Here is a 13,530-nt window from a genome sequence, read left to right on the forward strand (position 1 = left end):
CTGAAAATGTTGTATTTCTGTGCTGTGTGTTTCTATTTTAACTGTGTGTCTGTAAGTATAAGGAGGTACATATAAGCAGAATATAAGGAATCTTACGTAAATAGTCCCCATATTCAGTACTTAAGAGATGCTTAGAAAACCATAGAATTCATAACAACATTGGAAGAGGTCTGTTCTTATGCAACTGACCTAGAAAACCATGTCAAATCAGATTCATAGTGTTGTAATTGTTAACTCGCAGTAGGGGTAATGTTTATTGTCTTTAGACAAATGGTTTTCAGACAAATAAGAAAGAATTTCTTGTTGTTGAAAGTGCTAATTAAAGCAGAAATTGTTTTAAACCTAAACCAGGTTTTTCACTGATGAAATACTGATTGTTTACAGCCTTGTGTATCAAAAATATCCCATCACTGACTCAGCAACTGCTCGTTAATTGTGAAAGAGGAAAAAAATAAATCCTCTATTCTCTCATTGACATTTCTTGATGTATGTACAAGGTTTGGGAAGAGCTGTGTTTAAACTTGCTTGAAATCCTTTGAGTTCCTTTTAAAATGGGCTTCAGATTTCCTGGCCCAATTTAATGAAGCCAAGCAGTTCATTCCTGTCTGTTTGCCTTCAGACATGAGATAATTGTACTTTAATTAGATAGTAATTGTTTTCTTCAAAAAAAAACCAAACCCCAACAACAACAAAAACCCAAACCCACAAACCCAAACCTTCTAATTTTAAGAAAATATTTATCACCACTTCATCAAACTAATTGAAATCTTTTTTTGCCAGCAAATGTGAATATGAGACTGTTAATAAACATGTATCCCTAAACCTAAATTCACATGGAGACATATTACTGAAATTTTATGCTATTAAACAAATGCAAAGAACAAATGAATTTCTTGTTGTTCTCTTTCTTCTTTCAGGTGATAATAGTAACCACCTCTCCAAGCTCAACTTTTGTACCCAACATCCTTTCAAAGTCCCACAACTATGCAGCAGTTACGAAACTTGTCCCAACATCAGTCATTGCCTCAACTACTCAAAAGCAACCGGTGGTTATAACTGCTTCTCAGTCCTCTTTGGTCAGTAGCAGCAGCAGCAGCAGTAGCTGTTCCACTCCCTCCTGTACTGCAAATACTATTGCTGTGACTGCTGTAGTATCATCAACACCGTCAGTGGTTATGTCAACGGTAGCACAAGGTATGGCAATGACATTATGTTTCTAAAAGCTCTTTCACTGATGAATTGGACTTTGTTTTGAGAATAGCACAGGGGAGATGCACTTTATGTTTACATATGACGAGTGAAGCGCAGGAGATGTGAGTCTACTGATGAAACTGATCCAAGATACTCTACAGAAGTTCTTGTTGAACTCTTTCCATCTCTACTTCAACAATTAATGCCTGTGCAGATCCTCTTTTTAAGGAGAATGTGGTGAGACAATCTGGCATAGCTTTTATTTTGAAAAGATTTTACTTGCAGAACTAAAGCATTGTAGCCTCAAAATGACTGGCTTTAAGAACTCTGTGTGGGAAATAGATGTTTCCAATATTTGAAGAACATTGCATCTCCTAAAGCCTGATTTACAAAACCATGCAAAGTTAACATCAAATAAATACAACTTATGTGTGACATGCGTCTTTAGAATATTTCTTGTGATAACTAATCTTGTTGACATTTCTGAAAGGTAGAGAAGTGTTTACACTTTTTTATCTGTGTATTTTTTAGCAGCATGTCAGTTTTCAAGTCCTTAAAAATTAAGATCTGAGTGGGCCTGGATTAAAATTCCTAGGTTTCTTATTTCTAATTCCAACTATACATGCTAGCTTGACTGATTCATCTCTGCAGCCACTAGCTAATATTTGGAAGGGAAGCTGTGGATGAATGAAAGGTCCTCAGTGAGCAGCACTTGGAAAATACTGTGCCTGACGTGTCCCGTGGCAGTTTTTCCTGTTCCATGTTTTCTATTCTTGTTCTATTCCACAAAAAGCTGGGCAGCCAGATCAAGGCTGAGGAGGTATTTTGCCTTCCATATTGCTTCTGTTAATCAGGTCCTGAAGATAACTAAACTGCAGAGCACAAGGGCTTACAGCAGAATTTTGTATTGTTTGAGCTGTCGATTTTTAGTTGGGTTTGATCATGGAAGAGGGCATAATTCTAAAATATATTAGATGGAATATCTTTTAAACTTTTTTTTTTCCCCAAGACTGTTGATGTCATTGCAGAAGATGCTGGTGAAATGTTTTGTGACAAACTAATAATCACTCCAAATGTGAAGAAAGTTAAATTCATGAATGAAAATAGCTGACCAAGGAAATGGAGAAACCATCTTAGATGATGCAGTGAGAAAAGCGTGGTTATTTAGATTGCCAGAATTGTAGTTTATTGTGATTTGTATCACTATCACTGCCATCTGTAAATGTAGAGAAATAAGTGAGGAGATTTTCTATTTTCCACTACAGCTGGGACTTGCCTAAAAACTACCTTCATAAGACATGGACTTTTTGTCTTCTTTGGTGCTTATGGATGTGCAGTTTAGAATTAGAGATGATGCCAAATTTTGCTGGAAATGTTGTGACAACTGTGTAAAGGAATGACAGAAATAAGTATTGAGATGTATTCTGGAACTTTGTCTTTCCATCTTACTGTAAACTTGTTTTAACCACTTTATTACTTGTGGATCACCTAACCTATCAGCACAAAAAATGTATGTTCCACAGTTTTCTAAATTACATACCAGTACTTTATTCATTCTTTTAAAATAACCTTGAGCTCACTAACAGATACTCAACAACTACAGTTGACGGGTTTGATATTTGTCTTTCTCATACCCTAACTTTTTCTAGTCAGGATTTTCACTAAAAATTTTGCTTTCTTGAAGCTTAAAGATCAGGCTTTGAAAATATTTGAGTTATTTGTACTACAAATAACTACTACTGCAGGAAGTAGACTGGGATTGTGGCTTTCCATTAGCTGCTGTTCTGCTGCTACATTGAAAATCTGTGTTAAGCGCCCTTGCCTCTGAACAGAGCACTTCTGCTACGTGGAAGCTTTTTTCACTCATGTATATCTATGCATTTTTCAGTACTAAAAACAGTTTAAATGCAAAGGTATTTAAGAAATTGTAATACCTTTTCTTTCATGTTGCACAGTTCAATCTTAAACCATTTACTCTTTCACAGGTGTGTCTACATCGGCAATTAAAGTTGCCTCTACCAGACTACCTTCCCCAAAAGGTTTGGTTGGGAATCCAACTCAGATCTTAGCACAGTTTCCCAAACAGCATCAGCAGTCCCCCAAACAGCAGCTGCACCAAATACAACAGGCCCAACAACAACAGCAGCAGCAACAACAGCAGCAGCAGCAACAGCAGCAGCAGCAACAACAACAGCTGGTGCAGTCTTCTGTAGCTCAACAGCAGCCACAGCAATCTCAGTTACCACCTGGCATCAAGCCCACCATTCAGATCAAACAGGAATCAGGTAGTTGGAGTTAATCTTGGGTCATATTGCTGAGTGGTGAGTTCTAACCACAGCTCACGGAACTAGGGCAGAATTCTGTCTCAAAAGGTGCATGGGGAGCTATCATTAAGGTATAATTGCTTGAGTACAGGATTTGGCAGTAAACCTGGGTATGAGTAGATAGTGAAGGATGTCTTAATGTTTTCAGCTAACAGTAACTGAAGAATTTGGTTCTGTCACTCTTCTTGTTTGGTTGAGGTATTACAGACCATGCTCTAGGAATATATGCTTTATCTTTAGAGATTGAAAGGTATGTAAATATCTTTAAAAGTAACATGTTTGGCAACCTGGAAGAGACCAGTTTTCTGAAGATCCAAGAGCTGTTCAGCTGTATCAACTGGAAAAAGAAGTTGATCCATGTTTTAATTCTTTTCTTGGGTCCAGAAATCAAAACCTACTTTTGAGGTACTTGTCAAAGCACATACAATTAGATCTGAGACTGGAAGTTGGACTGGGTTCTTTTTGTAACAATGATTCATTCAGTTGACTTTGGGCGAGTCGTATAATTTTTCTCTCTTGGCTTTACTCTGCTCTAGAATACAGTTCTTATATCTGTGAGATGTAGTAAGATGTAATGCTTGTAAAGTTACCGAATTCTAAAGGAAGAAGTGCTATAAAAGTGCAAAGTATTTTGATGTCCATATTTTTATATTAAACATGTCAGTAAAATTATTTTTTTATATTCATATTATTTAGATCAAAGAAGTAAAATAGACCATAGAATGAAAAAATAAACTACTACTACTCCTGTCCTTTGATAAACTTCCTTTTGGATTATAGGACCATTGCCTAAGAAAAAAATAGCCATCAATGAAGACAGATAAGAGGCCTCCTTCCTCCAGTTGCTGAACAATATTTGATTAATAAGAGCTTCACTCCTTGCTTTCTACCAGGGGTTTAGGCCCAGTGTTCTTTTTAGTTAAAGTTTCGTTGGAAATGCCATCTGATACCTGTTCTTTCTGGAAGATGTGAATCAGTTTTCACAGAGATGTTGCTTTTTATCCAGTTTTGTAATGCAAAGGCTCAAGTTTATCTTTCCTAACTTCAGATAGTTCATTATTTTAAGTTTGGAGCTTATTTGCTCCGTAGTGCTTTTATAGTTAACATAGAAAGAAGAAAATATGTCCAGAGGATGTTTCACATCCTGAGTGGACAAAATTGTTCACCTAGAAATATTTCTGTACAAATGTAAGTGTCTACATTTAGATGGGATTAATTCAGGCTGGTGTTTCATGGCATGTACCTCGTCACGGAACATAAGATGCAAGTGTCCTAGATATACTTTTTGAACAAATGACATGAAACTCCTGGTTTGCAGCTGACAAGTGAATCTTGCAGAGGTCCCATCCCACTACACAAATTGAGAGGGAAGGAGGGAGGGAGCAGAACCTGTGCTGTAGTAAGGTGTTCTCATCTTTTGTTCTTGCTGATTCTACTCAGAGCTTATTTCAGCCCAATTCCTTTGGCTTCAAGATGACCAAAAAAACCAAGAGAAGAGAGAGCAGTTTACTTAAAACAACCTTCCCTAGCCAGTGCCAGGGTTGCTTCCTTACACCTGCTAATAGTCTTTGTGCAGAAAGCTTTTTTAATTTATTCAGAGGGATTAAATTCAACTAAGTCAAATTAAGACACATTAGAATTTACAGACTGAAATGATGAAGAACACTCTTACTTTTAGATGGTTCATTGTATATGAACCAATTCAGTATCGGTTTCGCAGGAGCCAACAGGTCACAACGTTCTGTTTTTTTGAATCATGGACCAGACAACTTTAAAAATCACTACAACAAATCAACGATGGAATGGAATCCCATGCCTCAGTGGCAGTAGCTAGGAATTGAAACAGGCACATGAAAGACAAAGATGATGACTGTCTTGTTATTTGCAAAACAAAAAAACCCCAAGCAAACCCTCCCCCCTCCACATCCCCCCCCCCCCCCAAAAAATTCTTTTCAGGATCAAGAATATATGGGCTCAGAATAGAAGCCTTGTGAGGCTACTTCCCCACTAGGACTTGGTCTGAGAAAGCATTTCAGAAAGTAACTTTTCGTGCCTGTGTTTTAACAGTGACCTTTCTCCTTTCCTAGGTGTTAAAATAATCACTCAACAGGTGCAGCCCAGTAAAATCCTTCCCAAACCAGTTACAGCGACCTTGCCCAGCAGTAGCAATTCACCTATTATGGTGGTTAGCAGTAATGGGACTGTCATGACAACTAAACTGGTCACTACTCCCACTGGTAAGTTGTGGCTCTGAGAAGGGAAGGGAGGGTAAACCCAGACATACAGGTCATCAAACATGGTTTATTAGGGTAAAACCAAAAAGCACTTCTCTCTTGTGAACAGTGAGCACAACAGCATGTTCACAATCCTGTTGGTATTTGTTTTAGATGAGGATTTTTGCACTGAGTGCTCTTTTATTCCTCTTATGATCTTTCTGAATTAGTACACAAAAATATGATCGTTCCTGCCCCACTGGGTTTATTTTAAAGGAAGTTTTCTTGCAACTTATACTGATACTTTGCACTTCTGTAGCACCTTATATTAGACAATTTCTGTTAATTTAACTTTTTAGGAATCTCAAGCATCATTCCTATTGTACATATACAGACTTTAAAATTAGACAAGTGACTTGCTCATAGTCCTGCAGTGAATTTATAAAAAGGCCAGTAAATTGAATTATTTTAAACTCCCAGTGTTTTCCTGGGGATCTAATTGTATTTGTGTTTTCTTACTGATTAAAGTTCAGATTGCGTGGGGGATGGATTGTATGAGGAAAACTTGAAAGACAACTTTATCCTGGTTTTCAGAAAACTGTTACTTACTTAAGTAAGATTAACTTCCTGAATTTTTAGCATGGATTGGGAATATTAGCATTAAATAATGGTTAATATTCTTTTTTTAACTTCTGAAGTACTTCGTAAAAACATTTTTAAATACAAAAAAGAATCTAGCAGTTTTGCAGTTCATTTAATTGGCAAAACTTGTTTTGTGCTCTCTTGGATTTGAACACATGGCTTTCTTTTTATAACAAACTGTTTTGCTCTGTGATCTTTAGCAGTTAAGGTCTGTAGTGAACCATCTGCAGCAGTACAAGCAGAATGGAATTATGATGTTCCTGTAGCTCTTGACTTGTATTATTATTTTGAGCAAGTTTCTTTCGTGGACTCAGTTCTGTTTCCGTTCTGAGGAGGAGTAGGTCTGGAAAAACAGCATTTATACCATGTCAAGGACGTTTCTTTTGTACTACTAAATGCTAAATCCATAAAATTGCATTATCATTGTAAATTATAATTTTGTCTTAGAGTGATATTTAGACCAGTCATTGATGGTGTTCTCTATAAACAATTTGTCGTATAGGAGAAGTGAGAGTGTAAGTGTCTTTCAAGAGAGGAGGGGATCAGTTCTGGTCATGTCATCAGATGCCCAACTCTTGGGCATCTAAGGGAGCAAATGGCAAGCATACAGGCAGAATCTGAACAGCTATTGAAAATTAAAATCTCACACAAGGACATGAATTTAAAATAGGGCAGTCATGGAATATTTGGAAAATACTTCAGAAGACTCTTACATTAAATTAAAGTTGGTATATACTTGAATATTGCTCTGTGGGTTTAAAAAGTGCTAGCAGAATTGTAAAGGGTCGTACTAAATTGCAGTGTGGGGTCTCTTTGAATAGAAACTAATGTTTTGTTTTCTAAACTAACTTACTTTTCCACAAATACTAGTAGAGGATCATGTTCTAACAGTGAACTTTCTTGTTCTCCTTTTAAAACAGGAACTCAAGCAACATATACGCGGCCAACGGTTAGCCCCTCTATAGGGGCTCGGATGGCTGGAACTCCAGGGGCTGCTACTTACGTGAAAACTACAAGTGGTAGCATCATTACCGTAGTACCAAAATCACTGGCAACACTGGGAGGGAAGATAATCAGCAGTAATATTGTTTCTGGTATGCATATGTGTACTTTGATATTAAGACTTATTTCAAAAGTAACTTTAGACTTGCTCTAATTGTTCAGGGCTTTTTCTGTGGGTTACATGCTCAAATAATTATTAGGACCTTTATTGGAGAAGTAGTTAATTCAGAAGTAAAATACTTGAGGATGAAGAAGAAAATAGTGGGTAGAAGTTGTGGAGGTCAAGTGTTCTTAAGGATTGCAGTAGTTCTTGTGTTTAAAAAGGAAACATCTAATGTGAGGGAAGCCTGGGAGGAAAAGAGAAATGTGGGGGAGGAGAACTACTATTTTGTCCTCTGCTAAAGGGCAGAAAGATCAGAAAACAGTATTAGCCCCAATTTAAAGTGTTTTATAATCTGGATGCTGCTCTTTTCTATTCCACTGCACATCCAAAGAGCCAGAATAAAAATGAACTGTGCATGTTAAATTCAGCTGTGCAGTCTCCACCTTATCTTGTTGTTCTTCTATCAGTGTCAGCCTGTCTTTCCCTTACCCCATGTCCTAGCTTACGTTTTTCCTTCCAGCCTCATGCAGACCGTGCTGCTTATCGTCCTGGGCCTGCTGACCAGCCTTTATGCTGTCTGCCAGCTTAGCCCCTAAACTTAGCGTCTCTTTAGGACCAGGACCAAGCACGTTCATACCAATCACAACTTCTTAGCATCTGCTTTGTACTTTTAACAGTGCTAATGCAGAGGAGATCTGCTGCATTTCCTAGCTAGGTGCATGTGGACAGCAAGATCGGCTGGGTCTGTTCATCCTGTATCTTTAGATTGCTGTGAGGTCTGTTGGTGGTTCTTGGCAAAGACCTGACATGGCACCAGCCAGCTTCTGTCACTGGAAGGTGCTACACAAGCTATCCAGTAAACCCACTCTGGGGTGTAGTCTGTTAGAGGTACCTCTTTTTTTCAGATCCTCATTTCTACAAAATTATATTTAGGGCTGATACAGTAGCTTCTTTGGGAACACGTAATGTTTTTAGCCTGTTGCGGGTATGATGAGTTGTTAGGAAGATTCCTAGATCTACTAGCGAGTTTATACACAAATGCAAGTAGTATTCTTCTGAGCACCAGCTAATGCGGGGAAAGCCTTGGCTGATCCTGATGAGGGTAATAACAATTGTCCTGAAACAACACAAGTTTGGAAAGGATGCTTGCTTTTTTTTATTGTTCAGTGGTGGGTTGGTTTTGGGTTTTTTGGGGGTGGGGGTGTGGGTTTTTGTTTATTCGCTAAGGGAGCAGTTTTTAGATGCCTCTGAAGTTACTAGAATTAAATAAATCATGATCTCGTGTCAGCATGTCTTCCCTTTCCCAGAATTAGTAGAATTATTGATCTGAAATATATAGTGAAGTATCTAGAAGCATGACTAATGGTAGTCAGGCAGTGAGGGGAATCCTTGGGTTTGCAGCTCTGCTATGACTGAGTGGTACTTTCTTCAAGGAGAAAGTGGAAGGTGTTGATAAAAAGGTCTCTGAGTAGATAGTGAAATGGCAGTCTGATAACACTGATGACTTGCATATTGGTGTATGTACTCTTGTAGGCTGTGGAGGGCTGACCAGAATTAGCTGTCACTGCAGGTAAATAAAAACCTGATACAGGGAATGGAACTAATTAAATACTGGGAGACGAACAGAAACAGCCAACACAGTTCTTCAAAAAAAGGAAAAAAAAAAACCAAACCCCCACACTTCTAAACTCAACTTCTAAGAACTGATTGTAAAACAATAGCATATTTTTCTTTTTTCCTTCTTTCAATCCACTACTCGTCACTTGTATTATGAAAGTTCAGTCCCAGAAAGAGCTGTTATTTCTCTTGACTGGAGATACATGCTTGGTACGTAAATTATTCTACAGAGGTTATCTGTAGAAGAATATTTGTCTGTGCAAATAGGACCTTGAGTTGAGTATTAGTGGTGTCCTTATCTCTGCCTCCCCCCCCCGCCTCCAATTCCTTAGTAAAGTTAGACATTAGCCTGAGAAAGCTGTATTAGTCTGCTCTGTAATTTGTGAGAAGGGGCTGACTGTCCTTATATAGAATAAATTACTCTGTCCTGGGCATGCCTGTTTTTAATATAGGTGAAAGATTTGTAGAGTGGGCATCTAATCTTTATATGTTGAGTGGGGTGACATAAATTCCCATTCCAGTTGCAGCCCTTTTTATTTTTTTGCCGGATTGAAATACAATGATTCCTATATAGCTCACCGACAGTGGAAGGACATGTACATGTGATAAATGGCACATTATTTATTTTCCTGCAAAAATTTAGGAACTACAACCAAAATCACTACAATTCCAATGACATCCAAACCCAATGTGATTGTTGTGCAAAAGACTACTGGAAAAGGAACTACAATTCAAGGGCTTCCAGGCAAAAATGTTGTCACAACGCTGTTGAATACTGGGGTAAGTAAGAGTTTCTAGTCTCAAATTGATAGCCAAGTGACCGGCTGTGTGGTGGCTGCTGCATTCATTCTGCTGAAGTCCCTATTAAAAGCAAACTATGTGTGAGTCTCTCCTAACAGATACAGCATGCCTTAATGTCAGGGATGTTTGAAAAGCAAGTATGTTTTCCAGGCTATGAAAGATGCTTAAAACAAGCTGGGACTATTCTCAAATTTAAAGGAGGATAAAAATTTTTGAGCTTGCCTTTTTCCCAGTGGTTAATGATTTTTGTAATCCTGAAGAGATTAACTAGAAGAAAACTACTCGAATCTTACCCTGTTTGTGCTCTAGTGAGAACCACGGTCCTGTGTTATAAACTTGCATCTCCAAACATTTCCCTTTTCAATGTAAAGGGCAGAAATAAACTCCATATACCATTCACAGTAAGGGTATCACCTTTCAGTTTATGTGGGATGTAACACTGTAACATCCTGTACCTGAGTATTGTATAGCGTTGAATTATTTTTTGGAAAACCTCATGTGTAGTAAGAGCAAAATAAAGTTTCCAGCTTCAACTGAATTTAGCTGTAAGTGCTAGTAAGTGAAAATGGTGAACATGCTTTATGTTCCTAGACAGACCTGTGAGATTTAATGCATTAATCATGTAGTCTTTGAAAAAAGTCTGCTTGAGTAGCAGAGCTGGGTAGGGATTTTTTTTAAACCTTTTAGGAATTTATTTTAAAATTTTGAGCTCTCCTAATTCACAAAGCTTAAAGCTGTATTTTCACAGAAGTGGAAATCTCATGATATTACACAGTAGCAACCAGTAGAATGTGATGATATTTCGGAAACAAGTATGGTTGTTGGGATTTCCAGGTACTTGATGGGAATTTGTGGAAATACTGTGAGGACTGGTCTGGGAGACCAGATGTTCCTCATCTGATTAGTTACTCTGCAGAGCTAAAAAAAGCATGCTCAATTTCTTCTGCTGCTCTTAAGCTATCAGGAGTCTAGTTGTATGTCAGTACTATTGCAAAGTCAAATGTTTCCTGTGAAACAGCTCTGAATCAGCTGTTGTGAAGGATTTGAGGAAAGTTCCAACTTACATGAATTCTTTGAAGCAACTTCAAAAAAACTTGTCAGTGTCTTTTACTTATTCCTTTTTGTTCACCCCTTCAGAGCTGCTCAAAAGGTAAAGTAATGGAAAAGGGGATTTTGGTAGTTTTTCCATTCAAAGCTGTAGGGTTTTCTGTTCTTAGAATGTTTTTTTTTTATCAAATAAGTCTAGTTGCAGCAGCAGCTTGATTTCATGGTATGCACACTCACCTACAACTGTGTATTTTTTTTTTTTTTTTTTGAGAAGTGGGTCTCTGAAAAATTTCTCTAGTTAACCTGTAAACTTTGACTTCTCTACAGGGGGAGAAAACTATTCAGGCAGTGCCAGCAGGAGCAAAACCTGCTATCATCACTGCCACAAGACCCATCACAAAAATGATTGTTACACAGCCAAAAGGAATAGGGTCCACGGTCCAGCCAGCCACCAAAATCATCCCAACTAAAATTGTTTATGGTCAGCAAGGGAAAACACAGGTACAGTGAGGACCCATTTCTGTCTTGAAATGTACCCCTAAATTTTAATGGGAAGTAAATAATTTTTCACTGTGTTGATGCATTTGTTTCAGGATTAATATATGTCTACGGGGAATGAGACTTAGGGGTGTAGTGAGGTGGCCTTGATTCTGATTTCTTGAGCACAGTGTTTTCATGTTAGCTGTTTCTGGAGGCCTAGAGCAACCCAAAAGGATTCCCTAGCTAAAACTGTCAGGTTTTTAAACAGGCTTTAGATGCCTGTTTAAGTCTTACAGCTAATGGCTAGATCGTGAGAAATAGAGATGCAGATTCTGCACATAGGTCATCCATCAGATCTGAGGTTTTATTGAAGTTATTTTCTGGTTAATGTATGTTCAGGTTGTAGTTGGGGGGGCTATGTACAGAGAATCTGACTTATTCTGGACAATTTCAGTTTCAGCTTTTTCTGTGATTGCGCTTAGTATTTAAAAGAACTAAACTTATTACAAGATACAATATTTCGCATGTCTTGATTGTTCAAGACACTATTTATTGTGGGCTGTGGAGGTGAGGTACTTGTCCTTATCAGTGCAGTGCATGCTCCAGCTCACTTGCATAGCTTTCTCTTGTCACACCATAGTTGTTTCCAGCCCTGAAAAATGACTGTGAAGTGGTTTATTGTGTTAAGCCCTCCAAATCTGAGAACTACATTCTTGTGCATTGCCATTTACTCGGGCTTTGTGGTTTAATAATCAGAGCTGCTGAACTTACAGGTAGACTTTTTCAGTAAATTATGAATATTATGTAGGTCTTGTACATTCATCTATTTGAGTGGCACTGTGTACTCTGATTGCTCAGATCTGTTTTCTTCTGTGCTCTTACTACACACAAAATTTGTCTTTCTAATTAGGTTCTCATAAAACCAAAGCCAGTGACATTTCAAGCAACGGTTGTGAGTGAACAAACTAGGCAGTTAGTGACTGAAACGTTACAACAGGCATCAAGGGTAGCAGAGACAGGAAACTCTTCTCTCCCAGAAGTGAAAGAAGAACCACAAACCTACACCGATAGCAGCTCTTCTTCTACAGAGTCCTCCCAGAGCTCCCAAGGTGTGTATTAGTGTCGCATAAAATACAAATGGACTGTCTCCCAAGCACACTAGCTAGTTTCATGTAACTCAGTGTCTCCTTTTAGCACAAGTTTTCACCCAGTTGGTTAGCAGTGAGTGTCATTGCTCTCTTCCCTTACGGCTTTATTTATCTTTTATGAGCTATTTACTATATGCAGTGATTTCCTATGTGAAAAGGAGATAACTGTTTCTTACAATTGTAGAATAGTTTGGGTTGGAAGGGACCTTTTAAAGGCCACTAGCCCAGCCCCCCTGCCATGAGCAGGGACATCTTTAACTAGATCGGGTTGCTGGGCTCTGACTTGCTGTTACAATGCTTGTGGCCCGCAGCCTGTTCCCTCTTTTCGGGGTGTCTGCCAGAGGTAGGCAGTGTAGCAGGTTTCTTTTGGTTTGTTTGGTTTTTTTTGTGGATTTCTTTGGTTTTTGTTGTTTTGGGTTTTTTTTGTTGTTCTGGCAGCCCAGTGTCTGCCACCCTCTTTCCTGAGTGTATTGAAGCATCTCTCCATTGCATGACTGAAAGCTGTCATGCGACCAACATAAATTTTGGTCCTGTTGTAGGCCCGTATATGTGCATCAGGACATATATCAGACATGCAGTCCTGATGGGGATGCTGCCATGGCTTCAAGCCGTGATATGGATCTAGCTTTTTCCGTGAGAGGAGGATAAATAATAGGCCATAAGTAACACACATCCTTTGGTCAGGAGTGACCATAGGGTGTATCACTGCATCAAATAAAAGCGAATGTGTCTCCGTGAAGCATGTACTTACGTGCCTTTCAATCACCCTTTCTGTATAGTTCTCTAACTGTTGGTCTCTACTGCCATTTTAAATAAATTAAAGTTTTGAAGATTCAACAAACATCAAAATTTGGGAGCTGTTAATTCAGAATGCTGAAATACATGTTGATCACCTGAACTGATAAAACCTTCTGAAAAAGAGCTCAATCCAAGGGAAATGCAACATGCAAAGAAACCTGCTG

General features: G+C 38.4%; 1 protein-coding gene across 2 annotated transcripts in view; it reads left to right on the top strand.

The window, feature by feature from the left end:
- LOC104622556 (chromosome unknown open reading frame, human C11orf30) overlaps window positions 1-13,530 on the top strand; it is a 36,895-nt gene that overhangs the window by 14,203 nt on the left and 9,162 nt on the right. For both annotated transcript variants that reach the window (XM_010289385.1, XM_010289393.1), the window contains 8 exons: window positions 918-1,194; window positions 3,177-3,319; window positions 3,371-3,476; window positions 5,603-5,752; window positions 7,291-7,464; window positions 9,736-9,872; window positions 11,268-11,441; window positions 12,331-12,529. In XM_010289385.1, coding sequence (XP_010287687.1) covers window positions 918-1,194; window positions 3,177-3,319; window positions 3,371-3,476; window positions 5,603-5,752; window positions 7,291-7,464; window positions 9,736-9,872; window positions 11,268-11,441; window positions 12,331-12,529 — 1,360 coding nt within the window. The remainder of the gene's footprint in view (window positions 1-917; window positions 1,195-3,176; window positions 3,320-3,370; window positions 3,477-5,602; window positions 5,753-7,290; window positions 7,465-9,735; window positions 9,873-11,267; window positions 11,442-12,330; window positions 12,530-13,530) is intronic.

The sequence above is a fragment of the Phaethon lepturus genome, unplaced genomic scaffold (genome assembly GCF_000687285.1).
Source record: "Phaethon lepturus isolate BGI_N335 unplaced genomic scaffold, ASM68728v1 scaffold34450, whole genome shotgun sequence".
NCBI classification, from domain to species: Eukaryota; Metazoa; Chordata; class Aves; order Phaethontiformes; family Phaethontidae; genus Phaethon; species Phaethon lepturus.